Source organism: Heliconius melpomene, chromosome 2 (genome assembly GCF_056956725.1).
Source record: "Heliconius melpomene rosina isolate 202511_hmr_F chromosome 2, ASM5695672v1, whole genome shotgun sequence".
In the NCBI taxonomy this organism is placed as follows: Eukaryota; Metazoa; Arthropoda; class Insecta; order Lepidoptera; family Nymphalidae; genus Heliconius; species Heliconius melpomene.
Window position 1 is genome coordinate 2979125 of NC_140390.1, and position 27253 is coordinate 3006377.

The 27253-nt window shown below is 31.5% G+C and overlaps 3 protein-coding genes across 11 annotated transcripts in view; 2 read left to right on the top strand and 1 right to left on the bottom strand.

Moving 5' to 3' along the window:
• The window catches only part of Cngl (Cyclic nucleotide-gated ion channel-like), a 112504-nt gene extending 93093 nt beyond the window's left edge, over positions 1–19411 (top strand). For 5 of the 9 annotated variants that reach the window (XM_085206228.1, XM_085206254.1, XM_085206248.1 and 2 more), the window contains 18 exons: positions 3854–4007; positions 6478–6639; positions 7483–7582; positions 7846–7984; positions 9288–9454; positions 9740–9816; positions 10010–10156; positions 10508–10615; positions 10821–12699; positions 12778–12895; positions 12982–13234; positions 13330–13730; positions 14069–14256; positions 14793–14928; positions 15432–15559; positions 15839–15960; positions 16494–16667; positions 17170–19411. In XM_085206228.1, the coding sequence (XP_085062354.1) occupies positions 3854–4007; positions 6478–6639; positions 7483–7582; positions 7846–7984; positions 9288–9454; positions 9740–9816; positions 10010–10156; positions 10508–10615; positions 10821–12699; positions 12778–12895; positions 12982–13234; positions 13330–13730; positions 14069–14256; positions 14793–14928; positions 15432–15559; positions 15839–15960; positions 16494–16667; positions 17170–17316 (4600 nt within the window). In that variant the 3' untranslated portion in view covers positions 17317–19411. The remainder of the gene's footprint in view (positions 1–3853; positions 4008–6477; positions 6640–7482; positions 7583–7845; positions 7985–9287; positions 9455–9739; positions 9817–10009; positions 10157–10507; positions 10616–10820; positions 12700–12777; positions 12896–12981; positions 13235–13329; positions 13731–14068; positions 14257–14792; positions 14929–15431; positions 15560–15838; positions 15961–16493; positions 16668–17169) is intronic. The other 4 variants (XM_085206274.1, XM_085206237.1, XM_085206291.1 and 1 more) reach the window with 1 other exon arrangement.
• Positions 19412–20125: 714 nt separating this feature from the next.
• LOC146540356 (uncharacterized) lies at positions 20126–22761 on the top strand. Its single transcript, XM_085206304.1, has 2 exons — positions 20126–20451; positions 21428–22761. The coding sequence occupies exons 1-2, from the start codon at positions 20276–20278 to the stop codon at positions 22698–22700; spliced, it is 1449 nt and encodes a 482-aa protein (XP_085062430.1). The 5' UTR covers positions 20126–20275; the 3' UTR covers positions 22701–22761.
• Positions 22762–23111: 350 nt separating this feature from the next.
• HDAC3 (histone deacetylase 3) lies at positions 23112–27253 on the bottom strand. The gene is made up of 7 exons (XM_085199921.1): positions 26744–27253; positions 26374–26562; positions 25711–25985; positions 25406–25593; positions 25136–25276; positions 24582–24691; positions 23112–24305 (listed from the first exon to the last, which is right to left on the bottom strand). Exons 1-7 carry the CDS (start codon positions 26982–26984, stop codon positions 24142–24144), a joined length of 1308 nt encoding a protein of 435 aa, XP_085056047.1. The 5' UTR covers positions 26985–27253; the 3' UTR covers positions 23112–24141.

Consider the following 27253-nt stretch of genomic DNA (forward strand, 5'->3'; position numbering starts at 1 on the left):
CAGCACAATGATAGTTACATTGACGTCTTATATGGCAGTAAGTAAGTCCAAATACATAATAAAAATACAGCCTGACCTGGTAGCTGACACTAGCAGAAATAATAATAATGAATAATAAATTTAAACTTAAAAAAAAAAAAAAGAATAACATTTGGAAAAAAAAAAAAAAAAAGGACAATTTCAGTTAATATTCTATTCTATGTTAGTAAATATTTTCATATATTGTGTAAAATCTTAGATATAAGTAAAACAAATTATGTAAACAGGTCAGAGAAAATAAAGGCTCTTTTTATTTTTATTTTTAAGTCCAAATAGTTAGATAATTTTCCTTTTTCGACCTTCACGAGATATCATCATTTGGGATAGCTTCTTCTTCTTCCTCCTGGCATTAATCCCGGCATATGTTCCCAGGGTCTGTCATCATGTGGGATAGCAATGTCAATAATCACTGTGCGTACACCACTCGGTCGTTAGGACTATATTGGTAACAAAATATAAAAAAAAAACAAAAATTTCCCTTTCCAATATGACATTTCATCATCCTAACCATTCCTTTTTAAAAAAATACGAAAAAGCCTTAAAATCTATAAAAGAAAAGCTTTTGTTTATATACAAGACTTAAAGAGATTGCCTTAAAGGATTGTTACTGTATATGGAATAAATACAGGGTGTTTCTAAGAAGAGTGATGATACCAGCTTACGATTTAAGTGAAGTATCACTCAGCTTAAATTGGATGAAATCTTGAAATATAACAAGTTAATCTTGCAATTATACCTTTGTATAGTCTCTTTAGACTTGAGACAAAATTGATTTTTTTGCAGGAGCGAGTGATTGTAACTCGATGGTTCTGGGTTTGATCCTCATTCGGGGGAATTAATTATTTATTAATAATTTCGCTTTGGTACCAAGGCAGAGGCGCGGCGTTGAGTTCCGCATCTCAATACGACTTGAATTCAGACGAAAACGTAGTGCCAAGTGTTGTTCTGTCCTTCTATCTACAATTATCGTGTTTACTGTTAAACTTTCAAAGTTTAGTATTGAACCCAAAACCACATCCTTTAAGACGAGACCACGGCACCACAACGTCCTCATCATATAACAATACCTTAAAACGTAATGAAATGAACCTTGAGTGCTTTCGAAAATATTTACTTCGGAAAATTATATTCTCTCATCAATAAGTGATTGATTCAATAAACAAGAACCAATCTAAGGTTTCAAGGAATAGTAGGCTATTTTTATAGAGAAATCAATATATTTGTTGTTGATTTTTTTTTTCAGCTTCTGGTTTAGAGTAGGGGTAGTGGAAACGAGTGACAACACACTCCGTTCTCTCTCTGTTTCTCTCCGTTTATTGTCTGAACACATTATATTGAAAAGAGTAATTATTTTTATTATTCCTTATATGATTTCTTTTTTCTTTAAAGATAATAGTAATTTATATTACTTAATTAAGTGCATAATAATCATTGCCATGCGTGAAAATTGAATCCACGACCATCGCAGTCAGATGTTCTGATATTATTTGATATATTTGTTTAGATTGGCCTCAAATCTAATCTATCTAATGGCGCAGCGGCACAAGGGTGTAACTGTCATTGTCGACGGTTGTGGGCTCGATACCCACTCGAGGAAGTGAAATATTTATTTACGTTTATATTTACATTTCTTCGTTCTGTAGTCGAGGCAAGTTATGTAAGCGCATCGTTCAGTTCTGCCACTCAACGTCCAATGCCTCCAGAATTCGGCAGAAAGTGGGGAATGGAATGTCATAATACTAGGTTCCATCTGCTGAAGTTTTTTCTTTTGGCTGTGCGCGGGATATAGCGTGAAGTTGATTTTAATTTAATTTTGTTTAGATTTATTACTTACTAAGTTTGCCGACATTCAAGTTGAAGATTTGCAATATCTCGACATCTTCGAAAGTTCGACAACATTGGTTAGTACTAAGTAAACTTCTATCTTCAATTCAAAAATTTTGTTTTGAGAAAATGGCAGTTTGAAAGACATTTTAGAAACTGAATTTTGGGAACCTTACTTAACTAATACCTTTGGGGATATTGAAGATATTTTACACATTAGAGGAAAAGTAGTTTTGCTTACTTATTTTATAAAAAATAATGAGAATATTGAAGCCAGCCATGGCACAGGTGTCAAACGTGCGATCTTAACCCTTGTCGGGTTTATAGTCGGGATTGTGGGTTCGATCCCCGACTCGAGGTAAAAAAATATATATGTATGTATATATTATATGGTATTTATCATAGTTTTCATTTAGTTAGGTATCAACATATACCATTTTACACAATATATAACATTAATATATTTAAAACAAACCAAATAAATAAATACCCTCGCCCCACTTTTCTTACTTAACTAAAATCTTTACTATTTATCCTTTTTCTTTTAATTAATATAGATTTTTTTTAAATCAATATAAAGAATTACTTTTATTGAACCATGATCTGACCAATAAGACTCTTCATCTTAATAAGGCTAAAGTTAAAATGTATATAATGACTGTTTTGTCCCAAACGTCTATTTATTAAATAGCTATCAGTGCTTATGTTGTTTTTACCTTTACAAGAATAATGAAGAAAAATTAAACTAATATAACTGATACAGGTAAGTTCCATATAAAATATTATTATTTAAAGTACTTTTCCGTTACCCGGGCACATGCTAAAAAAATGCATAAAATATTATAAAAACCATTTTAAGTCAATTTTCACACGGTATGAATCAAATTTTTCTAGTTTTATTTAGGTTAGTTTTTAATTTATTAGCGACATAAACGCGGCTTCGCCAGCTTATGCTTGCTGTAATATTATAGGCAAATTATATAAAAATTTTATATAAATTGTAGCCTTTGTATATGTTATTCGGATATATATAAGCTGTATGATCGTAAAATTTTATTAAATCCGTTCAGTAATTTTTACAATTTACAATCCATCATGGATTGTTCCACTTTCAAGTAAAACATTAATAATATTAGAAATTTATCTATATATCTAAAAATTTAAAAGCACTGTCATTTTGTGATGAGTTCGTAAAATATTCACGATTTTTTATTATATATTTTAAGAGCATCTTGTTTTAAGACGTTCTCAAATGTCCGAATTCCTCTTATGCTTATGAGAAATTTTGCGCTTACGCCCGGCTCGCGGAAAGGTATCTTATTTCGCACTATATTTAAATTTGGCAAACTATAACGATTGACAACGTCAATTTCTGCTCTGACAGAAGAATTAAATATGTATACCTAATTACAAACAACACAGGCACTGCTAATCTGTTTGTGAATACGTGTCGAGGGAAACGGCCATTTTGTTTTATGGCAAACTTAAAATGGCGGCGGCAGAAATTTGGAGGCTGTTCGCTTCTCGGCGAAACTGGTAACATTTGATGTGGAATAGTTTCTTTTGTCATGGAATTATTGTTTATATTTACTTTCTTTTTCTTTTGACCATCGATCGATGGTCTCGCGGAGTTATGAAAGTTTTCGAACAGCCTTCATTGTTTGAAACCGCCATTTTTGGTAATATTTATTACTTCGGCTTACCTTTTTTTCCTTTACTTTTACTGTTGACGTGTTTTACTGCAACTGTTCGAAAACTTTGCACAGTTATTTTATGTTTATATTTTATGTTTTTATTAAGGCGTGTAGTTTGTTTTTTTTTTTCTTAATTAGTTTTTTGGCTTAAACGAGTAGTCATATAAATGTTTTGTTGCCAGTTATTTATATTATTATCTATGTTATTTTTTTAAGAGTTGTATAAATAAGAAAAAAACTATAATTTCTCCGCTTCTCCGCCTTATATTAATCAAACAAATATCTTATCTATACAGATACGTGTTTACCATCGTCAGCTATCTCATTGGAGTCTTCATTTTCGCGACAATAGTTGGTCAAGTCGGCAATGTGATTACAAATAGAAACGCTAACAGACTGGAATTTGAAAGGCTGCTGGACGGCGCGAAGACTTATATGAGGCACCATAAAGTAAGTAATTATTAAAATGAGCTTATATAGAGAGATGATTTTGTTTATTTATTTTTATTTATTTTTTATTTATTTTTTGTTTTTAATACTTTATTTCACCATAATTGACATTAATTAACTAAAACACAAAACGAAAAACAAACATAAATTAACTTAAACAAAAAACAGAAAAAAAGAAACAAATGAATAATGAAGTGGGGAACGGAGTGTCTTAACAATAAGATCTGCTGTGTGCGGGTTACAGCGTGAAGCTGATTTATTTTATTTTTATGATTATAATTTATTTTATATAGAAAGGCGTATTAATATTTTCATTACCGATATCTGGTAACAAGGCAAAGTTTCAACTCTTAAAAATACGTTGGATAGTGAGGAATGGAATGTCTTTACACTAGGTTCCCTCTGCCTAACCTGCTATGTGCGTGATACTACGTGAAGCTGAAAAAAAAAACACTATTGTAGTGACTTAGTATTGATGTCGTGCATAGCACTCACTTAGTATAACTGTAGAAAAAAAATCTACTTCTAAGACATTCTAAAAATTGTAAGACTTTGTTCTACCTTGAAGTAGGCATGTTTTGTGTTTCTTCGTTCTCACAGACGAAACGTTTTCACTTGACCTAATTTACCTCTAACCGGAGGTGTTCTACAGTCGTTTAAGGACTTCTGAACCACAAAAAATAATTGTCTTTTTGTAACTCTCTGCTCTCTACCTCTGTAATTAAAATATGTATACAAACCAATAAAAATAATTTGAGTTAACGTGAAATATTCTTTATTGCTTTTATCTGTAGCTTTTTTTTAGTTGACGTGCGCCACTTTGATCATCTATGCCTTTCTTGTTAATGCATTTTTCTTAATGAACTTTTAGTTTAAATAGGAGGATCTTCTTATCAATTTCAATTAGATGTTATGGTGTTTAAGAGCCAGAAGAGCTCTTTGGAAGGGCCAAAGGTTTCGTTTCCTGATCGTTTCCTTTCCATAAAAATATTTTTTCATGAGATTAGCGCGCTCAACCAAACAAACTTTTAACTTTTTTCATATTGGTATACTCGTATATGTACGTATAACAGTATATAAGTATACGATAGTAGGGAAACATAATCATGTTTCATAAAAACACACTTTAGCGGTAAAAGATATTTTGAAACATTATGGATCCCATGGACCGTGTATAGTAAAATTTTCTAGTATGCCATAAAAATGTAGCGTAAAAGCTTTTACATCGCATTCACAAGATTGATTGGATTTTATAAACGTTTTACCATGGAACCCTATAAATATTTCCATAATTTTAAAATGAAAATTTCTTATTATCTCGTAGAGCAGGGTTCCCTGTTTTCACACTTGGTTCCCCACCTTCCCACCCAATTTTCTAAGAAGTTTATAATACTCTACCTCTGTAATTAAAATATGTATACAAACCAATAAAAATAATTTGAGTTAACGTGAAATATTCTTTATTGCTTTTATCTGTAGCTTTTTTTTAGTTGACGTGCGCCACTTTGATCATCTATGCCTTTCTTGTTAATGCATTTTTCTTAATGAACTTTTAGTTTAAATAGGAGGATCTTCTTATCAATTTCAATTAGATGTTATGGTGTTTAAGAGCCAGAAGAGCTCTTTGGAAGGGCCAAAGGTTTCGTTTCCTGATCGTTTCCTTTCCATAAAAATATTTTTTCATGAGATTAGCGCGCTCAACCAAACAAACTTTTAACTTTTTTCATATTGGTATACTCGTATATGTACGTATAACAGTATATAAGTATACGATAGTAGGGAAACATAATCATGTTTCATAAAAACACACTTTAGCGGTAAAAGATATTTTTAAACATTATGGATCCCATGGATCGTGTATAGTAAAATGTTCTAGTATGCCATAAAAATGTAGCGTGAAAGCTTTTACATCGCATACACTAGATTGATTGGATTTTATAAACGTTTTACCATGGAACCCTATAAATATTTCCATAATTTTAAAATGAAAATTTCTTATTATCTCGTAGAGCAGGGTTCCCTGTTTTCACACTTGGTTCCCCACCTTCCCACCCAATTTTCTAAGAAGTTTATAATATAAAGCTTTCAAAGTGTCAATTTGGCCTGCAAAGTTTTATCTAATGTCAATTCTGTCCATGTTCTACAATAACGATAATAAAATATCATCGATCAAGTTGCTTACAAGTAATCTAACACTAATTAGCAGCTTCACTCTTTTTTTTTCATATAGCCGAGTAGGCAGAAGGAACCTAGTATTTAGATATCGTGTTAATCTTGACAGACGGACGGACTAAAAAAAAATTATTATTAAATAAAATTTTTAAAATGTAGTCTTAGTGTCGGTTTAAACAGAAAGCGGAGAAAGGTCCCTCTTTTCTCCACCTTCCTGCTTTGTCTCTAAATTATTTCTCTCTAGGAGGATGTGTAACATGAAGAAGTAAGAAAAATACAAAAATATTTATTCCTTTAGGTCCCAGGAGGTATGAAGCGACGAGTGCTACGGTGGTATGACTATTCCTGGTCTAGAGGGAGAATACAAGGAGGGGGTGACATCAACACAGCATTGGGACTGCTGCCTGATAAACTTAAGACTGAATTGGCTCTACATGTTAATTTAAGTGTTTTGAAAAAGGTACGTATTAACTTGAGTGCTCACAAGACAGTTCCTCATCATGTCTTTACTCCAGCCAAGTTTTAATTTTTCTTTATATTTAGATATATATATATATCATAGATAGATATAAAAAAAACCTTTAGTTATTCAGTAACGGAAACTGGAAAAAACGGGTTTTTCCGTTTCGTATTTACAAACAACAAGACGTCCGCTAGTACTAAAAATATAAAAAACAATATAATAAAAATCACAAAAAAAATAAAAGTACATGTAATACTTAATGAATGAATGTTAATAATAAACACTGAAACAAAATTAACTTTCTAAGGCAGCACCTAGCTTCATTTCTATGTTATTAATATTTATGTAATACCTACTAATATGTAATTCGTCCCGAATATAATATCTTTGCCTTATATTTTCGACGAATCTTTCAAGTCTTTGATTAATCTTTTAATTAGTTATTTCTTTGACTTTTCACGGAAAAGTAAAAGAAAATATAATATAAAGACAAAACTTACTTCTTACTTGACTTTGGCTTAGTAGTGGAAATTTACATCAAATTTATAAAGGTATTTTTTTAGGCTAGCTTAGAAACATTGATAAAGATTTTCTTAGTAAATCAATCCCACGCTTGGTGCCAAAATTATCCATTATTTCAATAAAATATAGGCCGTGTGGCTGTAACGCGATGGTTGCGGGTTTGACTCCCATTCGATGAATTATTATTAATTAATATTTTAATTTCTTCCGTCTAGCACCAACGCAAATAGCCCGGCGTTAAGTTCCGCCATTCAACACGCAATGCCTCGAGAAATTCGGCGGAGTGTCTTAACACTAAATATAATATAAACGTTTCAGGTAACCATCTTCCAAGAATGCCAGCCTGAGTTTCTACACGACTTAGTATTGAAGATGAAAGCGTATATTTTTACTCCTGGCGACTCTATTTGTCGAAAAGGTAGTTTTCATTTATTAATTTTACAAAAGTTATTTATTTTTTTTTACCAAATACGGTTGATGGTTGATTTTAGGAAAATATTTTTGATAAATCGATAAAAAAAATTAAATAATCACTAAAATTAAAGATTAAAAAAGTAAATTTATTCTTATAACAAATTTGATATTAACATATTGTAAGCTGCACTATGAAGTCTAATAAAAAAATATAATATACTAAATTAAATAATAATCCATTTTTTATATAAATTAAATATATTCTAGGTGAAGTGGCTCGGGAAATGTTTATAATAGCAGATGGGATTTTAGAAGTAATATCAGAAACTGGGCGTGTCCTCACTACTATGAAGGCTGGTGATTTTTTTGGTGAAATTGGAATATTAAATCTTGACGGCCTCAATAAGTAAGTATTCTAAGTCTAAATAAATAAATAAATAAATCTAATTCAATTAGTATAAAAATAAAAAAAGAACTAGTAAATTTTAATAGTATTTTCGATTTAATACTTGTAAGTCTTTTGCTCGAGAAGTGATTTAAGTCCGTATAGGTTAATCTTATACAATTTTTTTTTTGTTAGTTTCGCGATGTAAGCGGAATGCTTATAGCAGAGTTTGTAAAGGGAACCTAGTGTTAAGACACTCCGTTAACACTTTCCACTGAATTCGAGATATTGCGTGTTGAAAGGCTAACTTAACGTCGCACTTTTGCCTTGGCACTAGAGCGAAAATATGAAAATATTAATAAATAATAATTAATTCCCCCGAGTGGGAATCGTACCTCTAAAATATGTCAACATCAACATAAACACCAAAGTAATTCAACATAAAACAGATAATGATTATAGCGATACTTCAATATGTTTTATGTTCGTATGAGATTCAGTTCGTTGTAAAATATCGAATACCCTCATATTATATACTCCGGGATATAGCGGCGATAAAATTTTTCATGAAAACTCCTAATGTTATTTTTAGTTTGCGTAAGCATTTTTCTTTCTATAACTTCTAAAATTAAGAAACTCAATACCTCCATATCTGTATCTCGTCAATTGTTTTAGTTCTAGTTGTTTGAAATGACTTCTCTTAGAGCAGTTTTCTTAACTGGAAGTATCTAGTTCCACAGACAGCGTGATAGCTTTCTAAATTTCAGAAGAAAATATTTTTATAAATAAACCGCTTGGAAGCAGACGGTATGTAATGTTACACTCGAAAACAAATATCTTCCTAAATGGATTTTATTATTTTCTTTTTAAAGTAACGGTTATTGGATATTCGAATTTTATAAAAGTTTTTTAAATCAATTAGTCTTCTTAAAACTTTTCATATACAGCTTTTTTCTTAATTTTCTTTCCTTTTCATTATAAAATGTATATCAATTGATAATAAAAACTTATAATAATTTAAAAAAATCTTTTCATAAACTAGTATACTCGATTTCGATTTGATCGATCTGTTCTTCCTATCGGTTAATAATTATTTATTATAAAGTAGATAAATAAAGTTACATTTTACATAAATATAAATAAATTAAGTTATAATCAAGTACGCAAATATAAATATACGTAACATACACAAATATTATTGTGCCCATTTGGTGCAACAATGCCGTAATTGCACTTTTTAGGAATAAAAATAAAATTTTAATATAAATATGGCGTACCATGCAATTTTAATTCAAATACTATATACATTCACTATTATTTTCAGACGAACAGCCGATGTAAGATCAGTTGGTTATTCCGAGCTGTTCTCCCTTTCTCGGGAAGATGTCTTGGCGGCTATGAAGGATTATCCTGAAGCACAAGAAATATTACAAACCCTTGGAAGAAAACGGTTGCAGGAGGCGAAGAATATGTCTAGGAAATGTGCTAAAAGTATGTTGGCAGTTAAATAGACGTAGTACTGGTATTATATATTTTTTTGAGCTTCACGCTGTATCCCGCTCACAGCAGGGTAGGCAAAATGAACGTAGTGGTAAGATACTCCATTCCCGCTGTATCCCGCATACAGCAAGGTAGGCAGAGGGAACATAGTGTTAAGACACTCCGTTCCCCGCTGGCCATCTTATGCTTCCTATTACATTTATCGACTATCATATTATATTTTTAATCTACAATTTTCAAAATCACATAGTGAAAAATCTAAATTACAATTTTCAGATGACATAAGCCCGGACAAAGCCGGTGATGACAGTGCCCCAAAGAGAATTGTACACAAACTACGAACAGACGTTAAGGTAAATCTTTCAAAGCAAAAAATAAACCTACCTACGTAAAATTTATTTTATAATAATTAAGATATGTATATAATCTTTATATTGCTTAATAGTTAATACAACTAATAGTATGTTCCTACTATCAAAATAATAACTTTAATCAATTTTAAATGTGAACGTGTCCTTTTATATAAGACTAACTTGATATGCGCAGGGTATAAGAAACGCAATCAGAAGCAGGTCCCGCACCGGTCGTCGTTCCGGGGAATCCCTGGAATTACAGGCTTTATCAAGCAGTGAACCTAAACTACGACGAATGCCGCGAGTAGAGAGTGATGATTCCCAAGCCCATAACCCAGAAGTTAGTAACGATTTAATACCTAAATAATAATATTTTGTTTAGCTTTACCCTGTATCCTGCACATAGCAGGGTAGGCAAAAGGTGTATGGGAACGTAGTGTTAAGACACTCCACTCCAATAAAAGCACTTCCGTTCATTGCTTACCGCCAAATTCTCGAGGTATTGTATGGTAGAACTCGACGCCGCCCTTTGTCTCGTAGTTCCCCCGAGTGAGAATTGAACCTACAATATTATATAAACAGATTTTTATAGTAAATTATAACTATGATGAAATAAAAATTTTAATTGATATAAAAAAAATCTGTTGAAATTAAAAAGTACTTATAAAATTTATGTTAACTATATTATAAGGATAACGGAGAGACGACGTCAGGTAGCAAGGACGGCGAAAAGAGCGTTTCACCAATTGGAGCTGGTCTACCATTACTGTCACGATTAAAATTACTAAAGGAAAAACAGGTAGAATCATTAATACTTGATTTTTTTGTTCAGTGTTGATAGTATAAATATATTTTTTTTAACTCTAACTGCCATATTCCCTAAGAGTTGATTAAATTTAAAAGAGTGAAAACAACAAGTTATTTTTATTTCATATAATTGAATGATAACAATGAGTTGTTTAAACACATATTCACACAAAGAGTTGATTGTTATAATTTTCCAGGACCGTGAAGAAAAAGTAGCAAAACAAAGGTTGTCAGTATCTTCAGTAGTATCACCTCCAATTCCACAACCGACACCTTCAACCAGTACCGGGGTGGAAACAGAACCTGAAGTTATTGGCGCCGGACTTCCTTTACTACAAAGGCTTTTGTTACTAAAAGCAAAAGAAGAAAGAGAGAAAAATCAACTAACACCAACTGCAAGTTATCAGCCATCTAGCTCCGAAACTATTAGCCCCAGCTCTATAAAGAGCCCGTTAAGTCCCACAGTAAAAAATCTCAGTCCATTAAGAAAAGGTTCAGAGTCCAGCTCACCTGGAAAATTACAGAGTCCTACAACGAAAACATCAAGAAAAAATTCCTCTGGCTCTAGTGATGGAACTTCAAAACCGAAAGTAAGTTTTAGAGATAAAATATTACAAGTGCAAAGTGATGGAACCGCCGTATGTCAGCCACTCAACAAAGATGTGAGTGAGAAACCTGCAGCAGTAGTAGAGCCAACTCAAAAAACCGATGGTAACTTAATATCGATTCCACATACTGTAGTTAGTAAAATAAAATCACCAGTTAAATCTGTAGGTTCGACTTTTCGAGATAAACTCAAAATATTACAAAGCGCAAATTCATCGAAAGAAAATGATAGCTCATGCATGGAGAAATGCAAAATTCCAGTACTTGAAAAAAGCGCCATCGATATAAGTCCTGTACAAACAACAGAAAGCCAAGAGGAACTGAAAAGTAAAAAGCCTTGGTCGAAACTTAAAAAGGCCGCTATTTTAGGTGATTCTAAAAGTTATAGTAAAACTAGCATCGATGAAAAAAATGAATCTGACCAAACAAAGAACGCTGCAAGTGCAAACGCATCAGACAATATAAATATAAATGTGCCTATAATCAACACAGGAGAACTTGTAAAAATAGATAACAATAGTGAAGTAAAAAATCAACAAGTCAGGCAAAATACGCCAGCAGTCAGTTCATTAGGACCTGTTAAAGATAAATCATTAGATCTACTAACAATGTCACCAAAAAAGAATATAATAACTAGGTCACAAGACAGAATACCAATAACTAAAGGTACTGGGTTATTATCCAGAGATAAAAAATATAGGTCTATCGATGATTTATCCCCAGAATATGGCGGCTTACCATTTGTAAAAAAACTTAAAATTTTAAATGAAAGACAAAAATTAGCAGAACTGGAAAAAGTTATTAAAATTAGAAGTTCAAGCTTAGATTGTGCAAGTTCATCGGAAGATTTATTGTGCGATACACTGACAAGAAGCCACTCCGAAAGTAGTACAATGGATAAAAGGAAATTTAAAAGAAAATCAACAGATTCCGTGGAAAGCCATGGATCGAATGAAACTCTAGAAAGGCGCACACTTAAATCGATATTAAAAAAACTATCTGAAGACGTGACCCCTGCTGAAAGCCCTGAAAAAAATAACGAAATGCGAAAACTTATTAGAGCCCCTACGATAGAAGGATATGCAGCAAGACATTCAAAATTTGCTAAAAGTGTAACATTTCACCGACATACTTTACCATCACCCCCTGGAAGTATTCCAATGGATATGGTTGATGAAGTTTTTGAATTACCAATTCCTATAGAAACTGTCCAACCAACAGTACAAACATCTGAAATAAAACTACCTGATGCACCAGAAACGATACATAGAAGTCAAGTCAGTATGCCGGATCCTTCATCAGTTAGAAATAATAATATTGACACAAATATAAAAACTCAATATAAAATTCAATCACATGTAGATCCTGTTTACGATTATAAATCTTTAAGGCCAGAAGACATAAGAGTGCCAGAAAAACCAAAGTTAACGATAATATCTGCAGTAGCAAACCAACGAAAGCTTTTAAGAGGTATTTTTTATATTAAAATCAAATTTTACTATTTTGTTTTTAGATATGTTATATTATAAATATAACATTTCGTAAAAGATCGCTTCGTTTTTCCAGGCTCAATAGAAGAGCAAGAATATTTTGGTGAAGTCTTATTTGGCATTAAACAAGTAATACAGGGTCACTTACATGAGTTGCAAGGAAAGTTTCAGGAAAGGTTTGTATATAAAATAATGACTAATTTCAAATTATATATATTGCGTAAAATATTTGAACATACAGTTAGTAAAATTTTATTTTCAGATTTAATAGCTTGGAAAATGAAGTTCGGAAACGAGATGAAATTATTAGTCAACTACAAAAACGTATACAGGAATTGGAAAGACTGGGTTTGGGATCACTTCCGGCTCCTGCTGCCATCGAACAGGAAGAAGATTCACAAGATGAAAACGAAATGATACCAATCACCTATGACAGCCATCATCATGGTAGACATCAGCAATCAAAAAATAGCTCCGGTAGTGAAGAAATGTCTGGAGTTGAAGAAGGTTTTATGGTAAACATACTTGTAAAGATTTTTATATTCACCCATATGTATATATTTACGATCATTTACTAAAATTAATATTTAAATTTTAATTATAATTACAGAGGGGAGATTCATTAGATACAGTATTTACTTCATCACCACCAGAACGTAGTGCTGAAGAAATAAAGGCTTCAGATAAAGATTTCCAAACAAAGGCATCAACTGAAGCTAATGCTTCATCAGATGAATTATCAGAAGAAAAATTGACAGAACTGACCGAAGGAATAGATCTTACCAAACTGTCTTACTCAGAACTACAGAACTTGGCAGAGTCTTTATCGAATAGAACTAAAACATCTGCAAATAAAGAAGATTGGTCTGTAAACAAGTCTAAGAGGCTAGATTTAAATTTAGATGGTAAAGCTGGTACCTACTTAAGGAAACGAGCTGAAAAATTGAAACAAAGAAAATCTTGGGAGGATCAAAACTATCAAGAATCTGTAGAGTTGCAGGATTTGACACGGTATGAAATTATACATTAGTACTTGATAAAGCACCCAAAAGATTTCTGACACCTTCAACCATTTTTTTTATTAATAAGACAAATTATTATTTACCTAATTTCTACATCTTGGCCAATGCAATTTAACACTCCCAATTGTACTCGTTTGTTATATAAAGACTGATTCATTCCGCATTCTATTAACTAAGTTCATCATTGAGTTCCTTCACTCAACTCGTCTTGAGTTCTTAACACTAAATTATCTCTCCATGCTATATTCGAGACAAAAAGGGAAGCTAAAAAATAAATATAACTCATATATCTTTATAATCCAATATTATTTCTTCTTTCAATTCTAGGCCAATTTCTCCACACATGACTTCAGAAGATCGTTCTCTGCTTAGTCCTGAATCCAGTCTCCGCACAAGTAAACGGGCAATGTATCCGTTTCATTTATTTGGTACACATTTGGACAATAGTAAAACAAAGATAAAGAAAACTTTATCCGTTGACACTGGAATGCATCACACCGGAAGGAAGGAAAGAAGTAGGTTTATTATATTTTAGTTAATACTGATATCGGCCGTTGTGGCAAAGAGACAACGGCGGGAAAATGGAGAATCTCTGGGGAATTAATAATTTAATTTTTGACTTCTTCGCTTCTCTTTTTTTCCGTCTTATCGCTATATTCCTTCTCCTGCCATGCTATACGGAATACATTATGACACAAAAAAAATACTATTGTATATTAACATGTCAAGGGTATGTTTATGTACGTAATTGATAAACTCATATATGGCACTATTTTTTTGTTAATAGATATATTGTTTTTTTTTTGGTTGCAATAATTGGACAGTGTTTGACTGTAAACTCTCCGTTTTCACTTATTCAAGCACACTACTACATTTTAAGGATTCTTTAAAGTGAACAATGTCTTTAAGATAAGATTACATTTATTTTTATTTTTTAATTTATTTAAACATATAAGTTAAATACAAATCTAACGTTCAACAATTTAATTAATTCAAATTTTAGTCAAATTTTATTAAATTTATGGTTTAGTCAAATTCATGTATTTTACAGAACGCAGTTCTCAACAGCATCAGCATAGAAAATTCAGCCTCGGTTCGTTCTTCGGGTACAGTCGCGGTGCAACCCCTAAAACTAACTGCAATGACATCGTACTCGATATAGGCAGTGATTGCAGTTGGAGTGAAAGGTATATTAATAATTTAAATTATTAACATTGGTATGTGAAACCAGCTGTTGGCCAGGCGGACAAAGATTCCAGCCGCTCCATACGCAAATGCCTCCAGAATTTTGCGGAAAGTGGGTAACGGAGTGACCTTAACACGAGGTTCCATATGCCTATCTAGCTGTGTAAAACTAAAAAAAATAATTAACAGTCAGGGCCCCTTTAAATTTTACGTGATAAATATTTAATTGTTTGTAGAAAATAGGGTCCCGACTGTTAACCCTAATTAACTATTATGTTTCTCGTCGTACAGTCACCTATTTAAAAACACTTGGACTGCTAAGACAAATCAAACGACACCTCAATTATGTAAATTCGTTCAGCAGTTCTGGAGACATACTTCGGTAATAAAGAATATTACATAATATATAAAATACAATAAATACAGTCGGATGAAAACGTCCGTAAAAACATAAACTTGTAGAATGAGTAAAATATAAATTAAACATTTTTTCTTATTATTTCAGTACATCAACATCATCAAATAGTGATTCTGAATCTGTTCCCCGGACACCGGTTTTCGAAGAGTTTGTTGACACAAGCATGAGGAGGAGCCGAGGTTTTTCCGCGCAAGGCAATATTTCACCAATCACAGGTACCAGTACTTCTTTGTAATCGTTAACTAACTTGGTACAAATATTTTAGTCTGTATCCTTTTCTGCTAAATGCGATATATAGCGTGGCAGTCATAAACCGCAATGTGCTTTGATACCACAACGGGGATAAAAATATGAATTACTTCAGTCCTCCGAGTGGGAATCGAACCTGTAATCGTCATGTTTGTAGACACACCTCCCTGCCACGGCACCACGACAGCTATATATAATTATCTTAATTCATATTCATCTTAATTTAGTGATTATAACTTTTACAGGAAGCGGAAGCGATTGGGAAGTAATGATGCTAGCTGATGAACTCGAGAAGAGGGAACGAGAGATGGAACGGGATGAAAACAGACGCCACCATTATCCATGTAGGCTCAGAGATTTAGAAGAAGTCAGTTGAGATTCTTTTCTTTTCTATTTAATTCTAATTTAATGAAAGGAAATTCTATATTATATATATATCAAAAGGTCACTCACTTTGCATTTTTTGCAATTTTGCATAGAAGTTACTTATAGGACGTAGGTGCTCGCTAAGACGGGAATTTGCAATATTCGACTTCTAAGGGGTTGTTTTTGTGGTCGAAAGTTTGTATGAAACTTCGTTACTACAAATGCTAGGAGCCTCAAATTTTACATAGACGTCACTAGGACGTAGTGATGGAGACAGAAGTTAATAATAACATAGTTCACGCGGGTGAAACCGCGAGCGGGCCGCTAGTTTTTTAATAAAAAGGCATATTTATTTTATGGGCCCAAAGATTGTGAACATTTCATGCATTTATTATTTACTACTTAGTTTTAATAAAATAGTTCTCAAGTCATTTGTCATTCTAAATATAAGTAGAAGCTTTTATATCTATCTACGTACATAGAGAAACATTAAACAACTTACAACATGTTATGAATGAAAGAATTTGGTTTTAGGAATCAGATACTCCACAACGGGAGGATAGTCCAGATGATCTGTCCAATTTGGAAGATTCCAACTCGACTACGCAATTATTGTCGCAGTCCATTAGCGAGACCTCCCATCGATCACTGGAAACATCGTTTTCTGACAGCACTGGGAGACATCGAGTTGGATCTGCAGGAGAACAGGCAATTGCTTTATTTATGTATATGTTTTTTAACCTCACGCTGTGTCCAGGATGTAGGATGGGCAGAGGAAAACTACATTTAAGAAACTCGTAACCCTACTACCCTACTGTCTGTAGGTACCCGTAATATATATGGGCAGAGGGAACCTGGGTATGTTAAGAGACTCCGTTCTCATTTAGAGGTATTGCATCTTATGTGGCGAAACTCAACGCCGCGTTGCCAGCGCGAAGAAATGAATATATTAAATATTTAATTTTCTCGAGTGGGAATCGAATCCACAACCTGTCACGTTTACAGTCGCACACTTCTGCCCCTGCACCCTGATAGGCCTCGCTTGTCAAGCTCACTGGGTATATTAGGGCACATTATTATTTAGATTTATATATATTATTATTTAGATATATTTTATGAAATTTGAAAATAATACTATAACAGACACTTATATAATTTATATTTTATTTATAATAGTTAAAACTATAATAAAAATATATTTGCACTACAGACGAGACCAGATTCATCTATACACCAATCGAGGGGTCTCATACTGCGAGCGGCGAGCCTCGACCGGGAGACGACAACCAGCTCGTGCCATTCTAGAAGGTTCGGTTCTCTCAAAAGCTCCAGTACGGACTCACACAAGCGACTCTGATCCGCTTCCCAAAACGGCCGTAACAAAGCCGAAAAATCATATAAAAATAATAATAAAATAACCAAAAATAATAATGATATATTAAAAAAAACATCAAATAATAATACTGATAATCAAAATGGAGAAAGAATTGAAGAATTGAATGATTTAAATAGATGGTTAAGAAACGAACGAGAGAATGGTTACGACGACCAACTTATTGTTGGCGGTCAATTATTAATAAGCATTTTAATTATAAATAATATACACTTTTTGATTATTCATTATTTTATTCGTTGAATATTTATTTAATTAATATTTAAATAGTATAGATATATAGTTTAGTAATAGATAGTGTATGCCAAATCGTTGATATTATAGACACATTTTTATTTTCTATAAATATAATATTATACGTAAAACTAAAAAAATCAAATAAGTCCTCAAATGTCCTACAACCTTTACTACAGAATTTAAGTATGGAAAAGTTTTTTAAGGTTATAGAGCCAACTCGCACTTGATCAGTTTTTAAAATATATGTAGGTAGAAATATCCCGGATCATTTTGTACATACCTAGGAACGTAGTGTTAAGACACTCCATCCCCATAAAGGCACTTCCGTTGCACTTTCCGCCGAATTCTGGAAGCATTGCGTGTTGAGTGGCGGAACTTATCGCCGCCCTTTGCCTTGTACGAGAATCGTAACAGAACGAAGAAATAAAAATATAAATATTAATTTCGTTGAGTCAGAATCGAACCCACAACCTGTCGCGCACAGTCGCACGCTTGTGCCTCTCCACCATGACTGGCCGCAAACTTTTGAGCAATTGTACCACAAATATTCCTGCACAATGCCAACCTTATGATTTGGATTGTTATCTTGAAATTTAAAACTTAAATGAAGGTTCTTGAAATTTATTTTTTCATCGCACTTTTCATAAATATTTAGAATAAAATAGAAATCAGTTAGTTTCCGAATATTACTATTTTTTTTTTATATAACTGAATGTTGTTTTTAATCTATTTTCCGCCTCTTACCAAGTTTTAAAGGATATTGGCACAATTTAATTGCAAGAAGTTTATGAAAGAATAGTCACCGAACTTCTCAGTAGGTATATTTACATAAATTTTGTAATTTAGAAAAAAAAACTTATGAAAAGCCTAGTGCCAAAACATTTTATTATATCTACAGAATATATATAGATTATAAATTAATGAAAATAAGAGTAAAAATATAGATTCATAATATTGATTATTCGAATCTTATGACATTTTTTTTTAAATCTACTGAATACTAATACTGACCTAACAATATTCAGGATGAAAACATTTAAAAATTAAAATTATATAGTATAGTAGGGACTACACACTTTATATTTATCAAAAAAAAGATAAGATAAATTTCTTACTTAATTGAAATGACAATTATTTTTATGTAAATAAATTAAGAATAAAATTCTTCAGAATTTAATGTTGTTAATTTTTGTTATGCTTTAAAATATGTATATCTGTTGATTTTATTAATAAATATTTAAGCTTTTTTGCTTAATATTATGTAACTCATTTTTCAACTTGTTCCTACAAAACCGAATTTTCACAAAAAACTTGCAAATATATATCGACTATAATATGTTATAGCATATAATACAAATGTAAATATTTATTCGCGCAAATTATTATTGAATCAAACATATAATATATAAATAAATGGTTATATTAAATATTAGTTATAGGTATTATAAATTTAGGCGGCAGTCCCAACCTTTTATTGTGGATTTAATTAACATAAATATTAAGTTTTGTGATGTTTAGCAGTAATTTTTTGTCAAATGTATAATCAAATTATATATTTGTTTATATGATTTTGACTCCCAAGTATATTTCAACACCTCTGTAAAAATCCTATGTGACCAAAACAGCACAAGATATGTGTAAGAATCATTTTTTATATTTAAGAAATTGTAAAACATATTTATTAAAGTATAAGTATTTATTTACGTAGAATTAGAGCTTTGTGAAGGGCATAGATAGTGTTGTAGTGTATAATAAAATATATTCGTGTAGATGTATTTGTCAATATAATAAATAAATTAATAAATAAAAGGACTACAAAAATGTTTTATTTTATTCAATACTGTTTTTGTTGTTAAAGCGGCAACAAAAATACATCATCTGTAAAAATTTTAACTGTCTAACTATCACGGTTCATGAAATACAGCCTGGTCACAAAAGGATAGACAGACAAAGATGGAAGTTTCAGCAATAGGTTCCCGTTTTATCCTTTAGGTTATGGAACCCTAACAAGTGTTTACTTTAATTAACGTAATCGACGACATTGACATAGTTCTTCCATAATATTATTATGTAATTTCGACATATAAGCCACAGAAAGTTATTTTTCAATAAATATCATGTTTGGACAATAACAATGTTAAAGAAAATTTATCACTACTATTTTATGGCTTTTGTATCATATTGCCTAGTAGCTCTCTCGCTCGCAAATTTTATTATGCTTTGTGAAAAAACATAACTTTTCCTAGTTTTGTGTCTATTCACCCCGAGAATTTTATTCATCAAGTTTCAGCGATTTAAAAAAAAACTATTATAAATAATAATTATATTTTTTTCTATATCTCTAATCCCAAAAGCTATAATATCATTCGTTCGTCCTATAATTTCATTTTACTTAATAAAATACACAGTTAAATACAGCTCATCAATCAATGTTTCGTTAATAAACGCAAAGCAAGAACCAGATCCAGAACTGTCAATTATAATGACAACTAAAATAACAGATTCGTATCATTAAATTTATCAATTAACAAAAAGTGTTAGTACGTAGGCGTATAATACGAGTTTTACTGAAATATCAAATAAATATCATATAATTGTTTAATTGTCACTATGTATTACTTCCAAGTGACAAACTAATAGTATTTATTGTTCGCTGGTGGTTTGTCGATTCATTTTTCAGATTATAATGTCGCCTCATCTTCAACCGAGTAGCTTATTTAAATTATCTATCAAAAGTACTCTTAGCTTAATAAATAAAAGTTTGTATGTTATAGAATGCAGTTTTGCAGAAGTAGAATACGAGGAATGTAAAAAAAAGATTAACGCAATAAAAAAGTTTCTGATGGCCACACTCCCATCCAGGTACTCATATCAAACTTTGTTTTTGTTATGTTACTTCTAATCTTAATTATTTAATTAATTTACTTTGTTTGATTGCTTCACATTAGGTTAGATCTTGAAAACTATGTTCATTTCATCTATTCCATTAGGCATATTTTAAATAAATATGTAATCACGAAAAGTATAAAATAAATACTTTTTTATGTTATCATGTATTACTTAATTTTCGTATAGTTATAATTAATTTAGTTTAAAAATGCAAAATACATAATAATAATTTACAAATATCTATCTGACAGTATGAAAAATTGAATCCTTTTCAATTGGATTATACATTTTAAGATTTTGAAACATTAAAAAGGTATATTTTTTTCTCAATAATAATTATCCTCGGCAGATACCAAATAACCCATTTTTACTGTAAAGGTAATTTCATATATCAACTAATTTCATTCTCTTTTTTACTTAAGACTTGCTTTATTCTATTATTTGGCATTCTCTATAATAAGAGAAAACTTAAAACTAAGTAATTAAATTATTCTTTTTCCATTTATAAACTCTATATAAAGGAAAAAATACATTACTGCCAGATCAGATGAATATTGAGCCCTTGACTAAGGTTGTGAGGTCCAAATGCCTCATAAATTAGAATGGAAAGCAGGGAATAGTGTGTTAAGACTAGTTTCTATCAGTTTTGAGGAACAAATTTACGGTGTACAAGCCGGAGAGACCAATCTCTAATTTCTTATAAAAATAAAGATTCCATATAATTCTTTTATATTTTATGGTTTATTCCCAATACTACTAAAAGGTAAAAAAAATTTAAAAGAAGACAAAACTGACATGCATACAAGAGACGTAAATATCAAAGCACTACTTTAGAGATATAAGAAATATAACATAAACCCTATGCCTACCCTTGCATGCAGGATAGCGTGAAGCAAAGAAAAAAACAAAAATTTACTAATTAATATCTAACTATATTTTACTGTTTCAGGTTATTTGATGTCCTCTGTTTAGAAAGACGATGTTGCGTGTATCCTGGCGACCCTCGCATACTGCTCAATGTCCTGCTTCACCCAAAATTGTCTGTATTCCGCAAATGTAACCTTGACCATGGCATATCTCAGCGTTTCTGGATCAAAGTGGTCCCTTGCCTCACACGCTTAATTGTTCTTGATTTAAAATTTCTATGCACAGACGAAATTCTTCAAATAATCTCTTCAAAATGCCCTCTTATTGAGGAATTGAACATAGTTTCCAGAGTAGATGTCTGCAAATCCCGAATAAATGCTTCAGTAATGATTAGAAACGTTTCTGATGTAGGTTTGTCCTATATAACCAAACTTAAGCATCTGCGCATTCTCTCGATGGATCCACCGAGGAACCAAAAGTCTAGTAGGGTAGGTCGGTGTGTCACACAATCAGGCATAATTATGTTATTACGAGATATCCCCTACTTAGAGGAGCTAAACATAGAATCTTGTGATATCGGCTCTACAATAATCCGTTCGAACGTCAGCATTGGTCCTTTGAGTCTTCGGAAAGTTAATTGCCATTTGGTATCGGCGAAAGGTATTCGAAAGCTCATCAAAACATGCCCCCATATAAAAGAACTAACTGTAACTCATTTAACTTCAAAGGAGGATAGGAATAAATTGCTTGAAGAGATTACAAAAAGCGATCTCAGGTTAAATAAATTGAACATATCCTTCTTCTCATACACTGAGACTCTGCTTCACCTGCTCCAAGTACAAGGCAGGTACTTAACACACTTCACACTGTGGGATGTGGACCAGTCTGTGAATATAGATTCTATTGTGTCTATAGGTACTTGTTGCCCAAACCTCAATTCTCTGGTTCTCATGACGCAGTCGAACCACTTGTTCGTACCTCGTTTCTTCAAGCGACCCGAAAAAATCTTTACAGAGCTCCACAGTTTGACATTAGGTAATGAAAATTTCAATTTAGGAGACATTCTGCTGTTCTTCTTGCAATATGCGGATAAGTTGCAGAGATTAACGCTGAAGTATCAATCTAAGGTGAACTTCGATGAAATTCTGCTGAGTATTATACAAAAAGGTTATTTAAAAGATATATGTTATATGTGGTTAGATTGTACTTTAGAAGTCAACAGACGTGTTGTTATGAAAGTCATACAGTCGTTTGATAAGCTCTCGGACATTACTGTAGATTTTACAGAGGATGCTGTTGAAATTATATATTATATACATGATAATAATTTGGATTTAAAGATAGGAGGTTACTAGTTAACATTATGTTATTATTACTCTAATTGTGACAAAATATAAGTAAACATTTTTTCTTGGACCACTTTTTCTTATTTGTTTCACCTTTCCTTATTAATTAGACTAATATTATATCTGAAAGTTTGTGAGGTTGGATATTTGTTCCACTTTCACGCACAAAAACTACTGAACGGATTTAGATGAAATTTTATTGTAGAAAAAATGGCTATAATATAAAACATCATTTTAAACAAGCAAAATCTCATTTGAGTCGCTAGAGTAATATATTATTATTAATTTTTATTTATTTACTTTCCCAGTATTGCTTAGATTCGCTAGGTTAGTTGCTCGAAAAGATGGAAAAAAGTTAACATAATTGTGTAATACAGAAACTGGGAGCAAGTAATACAACAGATAGCACAATAAAACAGATTTTTTAATATAAATATATTTATTTTTTAGCTATAAAAATGGAAGGATTACTTAAGACTAGTATTTAATAATAACTTAAATATTCATCTAAAATTTAATTATTAGTAGCAATTCCTCGCGACTATCGCACTGACACATTTAGTGCTACTCTTAATTACAGGATTGTTCTATTTTGTCGGCTCCTATAATACAGAAATTTATTATTTTCAGTTTAAATGCTCATTAGAGGCCAATCGTGGTGCAGAGTAAAAGTGTGCGACTGTTAAAGCGACACGTTACAGGTTCGATTCCCACTCGAGTTTTTTTTTCGTTTAATATACATACTATTTTAAAAATTATTATTCAATTAATATATATTCAAGAAATAAAATAAAATTACAATACTTACAATTACTTCTTATTTATTTATAGCTTGCATAAATAAATTTTAAAATAAGCACTATTTATTTTACATTAATGATAACAATATAATTCAAGACGTATTTTATATATTTAAGGTCAACAACCATTTCCTAGCTTCATTACGATACTGCATTCACAAAAAAAAAACATCTGCAGCTTACACACACAACCATCAAACTATGTAATGCTGTTACTATCATTATAATTAAAACCCTCTCAATCTATCTTTCTAAGTTCAGCTCTTATTGTCTGTTCTGTTTCTTATTTTATGACTTTTAGGGGTGCCAGTTGAGTTCTTTAAATACAGCATTTCTATTTCAACATATCACTCTAAAACAAACGTTACTGTCTCTACATATTTTTATTTTCTGTGCTTGTCACAAAACAAAACCTACAACTTACACTACAACTATTAAACTATTATCATCACTAATAATTTTAATTTATCACACTATTACATATGTCACTATCATCAAGCGAAATATTTTTAACCTGTGACTGTCTTTTACACTCATAGTCACTCTCATTAAACGTCACTGTCATTTACATGTCACATAAACTTCTTTTTGTATTTTTTGAACGGTTTCTCATGTCAAGTGACCACCGCGGGGGTGGTTTCCTCCGTATGCTATGCCTCCTTCACTTCCTGTTTCACTGACTCCTTGTCGTTGTCCTTTTCGTCGTCGAAGAACTCATTTTTGGGTTCTATCATTTTGTCGGACTCCTCTTGGCTGATCCGTATATCCGGATCCGGGTCTTCTTTCATTCGGAATTCTTCAGGGAGGAAATCGCCTGTAAAGAATCATTAGTACTAATATTTAGTCAATTTTATTTCGAAACATGATTTTTTTTTTCTTAAATTAAATGTAATGGAACGTTTTGGATATGTGTCTGTCACTTGAAAAAAAAATTGGAAGCTATAACATTTTTAACTCAAGACTCAAGTTTGTAAATATGAAAATATGTTGACGGCTGAATATTCGGTATTTTATAGAATCCTAAACATGAACTATCCTATTTACAGAAATGAAGGCAGAGTATAAATGACAAGTTATTTTTTATACATACCTGGTATATGAGTCATTTGTACAGCAGGTGAATGTTGGCACATTTTCAAATTATCATATACATGTTTTGTTATGGCTTCCAAATATTGCTTGGTGTTTGCATTTGAAGTGCTGGAAAGAAAATGAAAAAAAAAGTTCTATGTATAAAAACACAAAGAAGTAGAGGCTGGTTGTGCCCATGGTGGAGTATTGCTCAATACGCAATGAAAGTGGGGAACGGAAGTGTTGCAATTGGAACTTAGTAATCTTAACAATAGTTTCCAGATTCACTCTGCCTACCCTGCTATGTGCGAGATACAGTGTGAAATAAAAAAAAACATATTTTTAAATTTAATTTACTAGATGTTATATCTTACCAAAACCCAAAACCAGTTGAGGTCTGTCATGGTGCAGATATATGCACAAATGCATGAATGTAAACACAACAGATTTTAGGTTTGATTTCCACTACATTTAAATTTAATAGACATATGAACTAACAGATTAGCATTTTTACCCAAACATTTTTTAATAATTTAATATTATATAGTTTTATTTAAATATGCATGCATATACCTGCTTATTTCTGGATGCAATTGAAAATCTGGTGCAAAAAACTCCAAATACTCTGTATAGGGCAGTTCATTTGATATATTCTCATCTACTAATAATGAAGTCTCATACGTCCAACAGCGTGCCACATTCCTTAGTGTGTATCTGAAAACAACAATGTAAATAATAACAATAATAATGTATATAGTATTAACTTAAACTTTCAGCTTTCTTTAACATAAAAGAAATGTATATACAAATTTTATAATAAAGTACAAAAGGAATAATACTTACCCACCACCGCCTACAACTAAAGTGGGTACATTAAGATTTTTAACAAATTTTACACATTCACCATGACCTCTAGTTGACAGTGAGAAACATCCTAAGCGGTCTCCTGCCAATGAGTCAGCCCCACATTGCAAAACTATAGCTGTAGGACGGTAAAACTCCATCACATTGGATATTACTGGCTTGAATACCTGGAATTAAAGAAAATAGTGTGGCACTAAATATATGATAAAAAAAATAATAGTTATTCCCTTTTTAGGTGTAAAAAAAATGTATGAATCATTCTTCAAAATTAAAAAAATCCATACCTGAACATAACTTTGATCATCAATTCCTTCTTTCAAAGGCACATTAACAGAAAAGTATCTTCCGCTTTCCGCACCAATCTCATACATATCTCCTGTTCCGGGGAAGAAATAATTTCCATATTTATGAAAACTAACAGTCATTACTCTGTCTGTTAAATAGAAGGCTTCTTGGACACCATCTCCATGATGCACATCAATATCTATATATAATACTCTAGGATGATATTTCAGAAGTTCTAATATAGCTATAACTATATCATTTACGTAACAGAAACCTATAAAAAAATATAAAGATGTAATTACAATATGATTACATTGGGGAAATAAGAAATTGCAATAACTAAAATAAAATGCAAAAGATAAAATTTAAAAAAATAATGCAAAGATGTACAGAAAAAAGAAAAGACTATCAGCCAAAGCTGCGACAATGATGTGATTGTAAATCCACCAGTAACATCATGTTGAATACTTTCATTCTTTTATCATAAAACACTAAATTTAAAACACCATTTATAGGCATATTTGTCTAATACTTTCTCAATTTTTAAATATTTTTTGAATTTATGTAACACTCTGTCATACATTTAGGCAGTCATACTTAGGAAACTTAGTGTTTATTCATTGTGGTCCTGCACTACCCTTACATAATCACTTGAAACAAACCTGAAGGTTCAAACTTCTTAGCATGATGCAATCCACCCGACCAATTAATAGCTATATCACAGGCATTATTATTCAATTTCATAGCACCCTCTAAAGAGGCTCCAGTATACATTGAACAAAAATCAAATAGCCCTTCAAATACTGGGCAATCATCACCAACATTGTAGTGTAGTAAATCTTTTGAATAAGCTGTGAAAATATTAGAACATTACCATTAATTAATGCAAGATTTTATAAATATGGAATTATACAATAAATTAATAAGAAGATTTATCATGGCTTAAAAGACATTTAAAATACATTTGAAATGTTACTACTACACAGTGCTTACTTATTTTATTTATTTGATAAAAATAAAACATATAATTACTTTGTATATTTTGTGGTGTCACATTTTGTAGAAATTCTATATAATCTTCACTATGAAACCGGCACATATCGTGGGCGTTCGCTCTATACGGCCGATATATTTGCATTTTTTTATGCAAACCATAGTTAAGTACTAGACTATGGGTCACTGATAGCCTATGAGGTTTCATAGGATGCCCTGGACCGTAATGAAAATTTCCCACATCAGGGTTGTAAAAATATGCTACTCTATGTTGACTCATAGTGGCAAAATAAATACGTATTCTTTTAACACATAAATAACACCAAGCACTAAAGCTATTACAAGTAAACGCTTCGTCAATTGAATATCACCTAACATACTCTGATTATTTGGTGTAGAATTTTAATGATTATCTTATGATTATAAAGCCGTATAATTTTAAATATATAAATATAATTTATTTATTTATTCACAAAAAAAGAATCAACTTTTAAGACAACAACGCTTGATGCAAGGAGATAAAAAATATAATGTCATTGTCAAATGCCA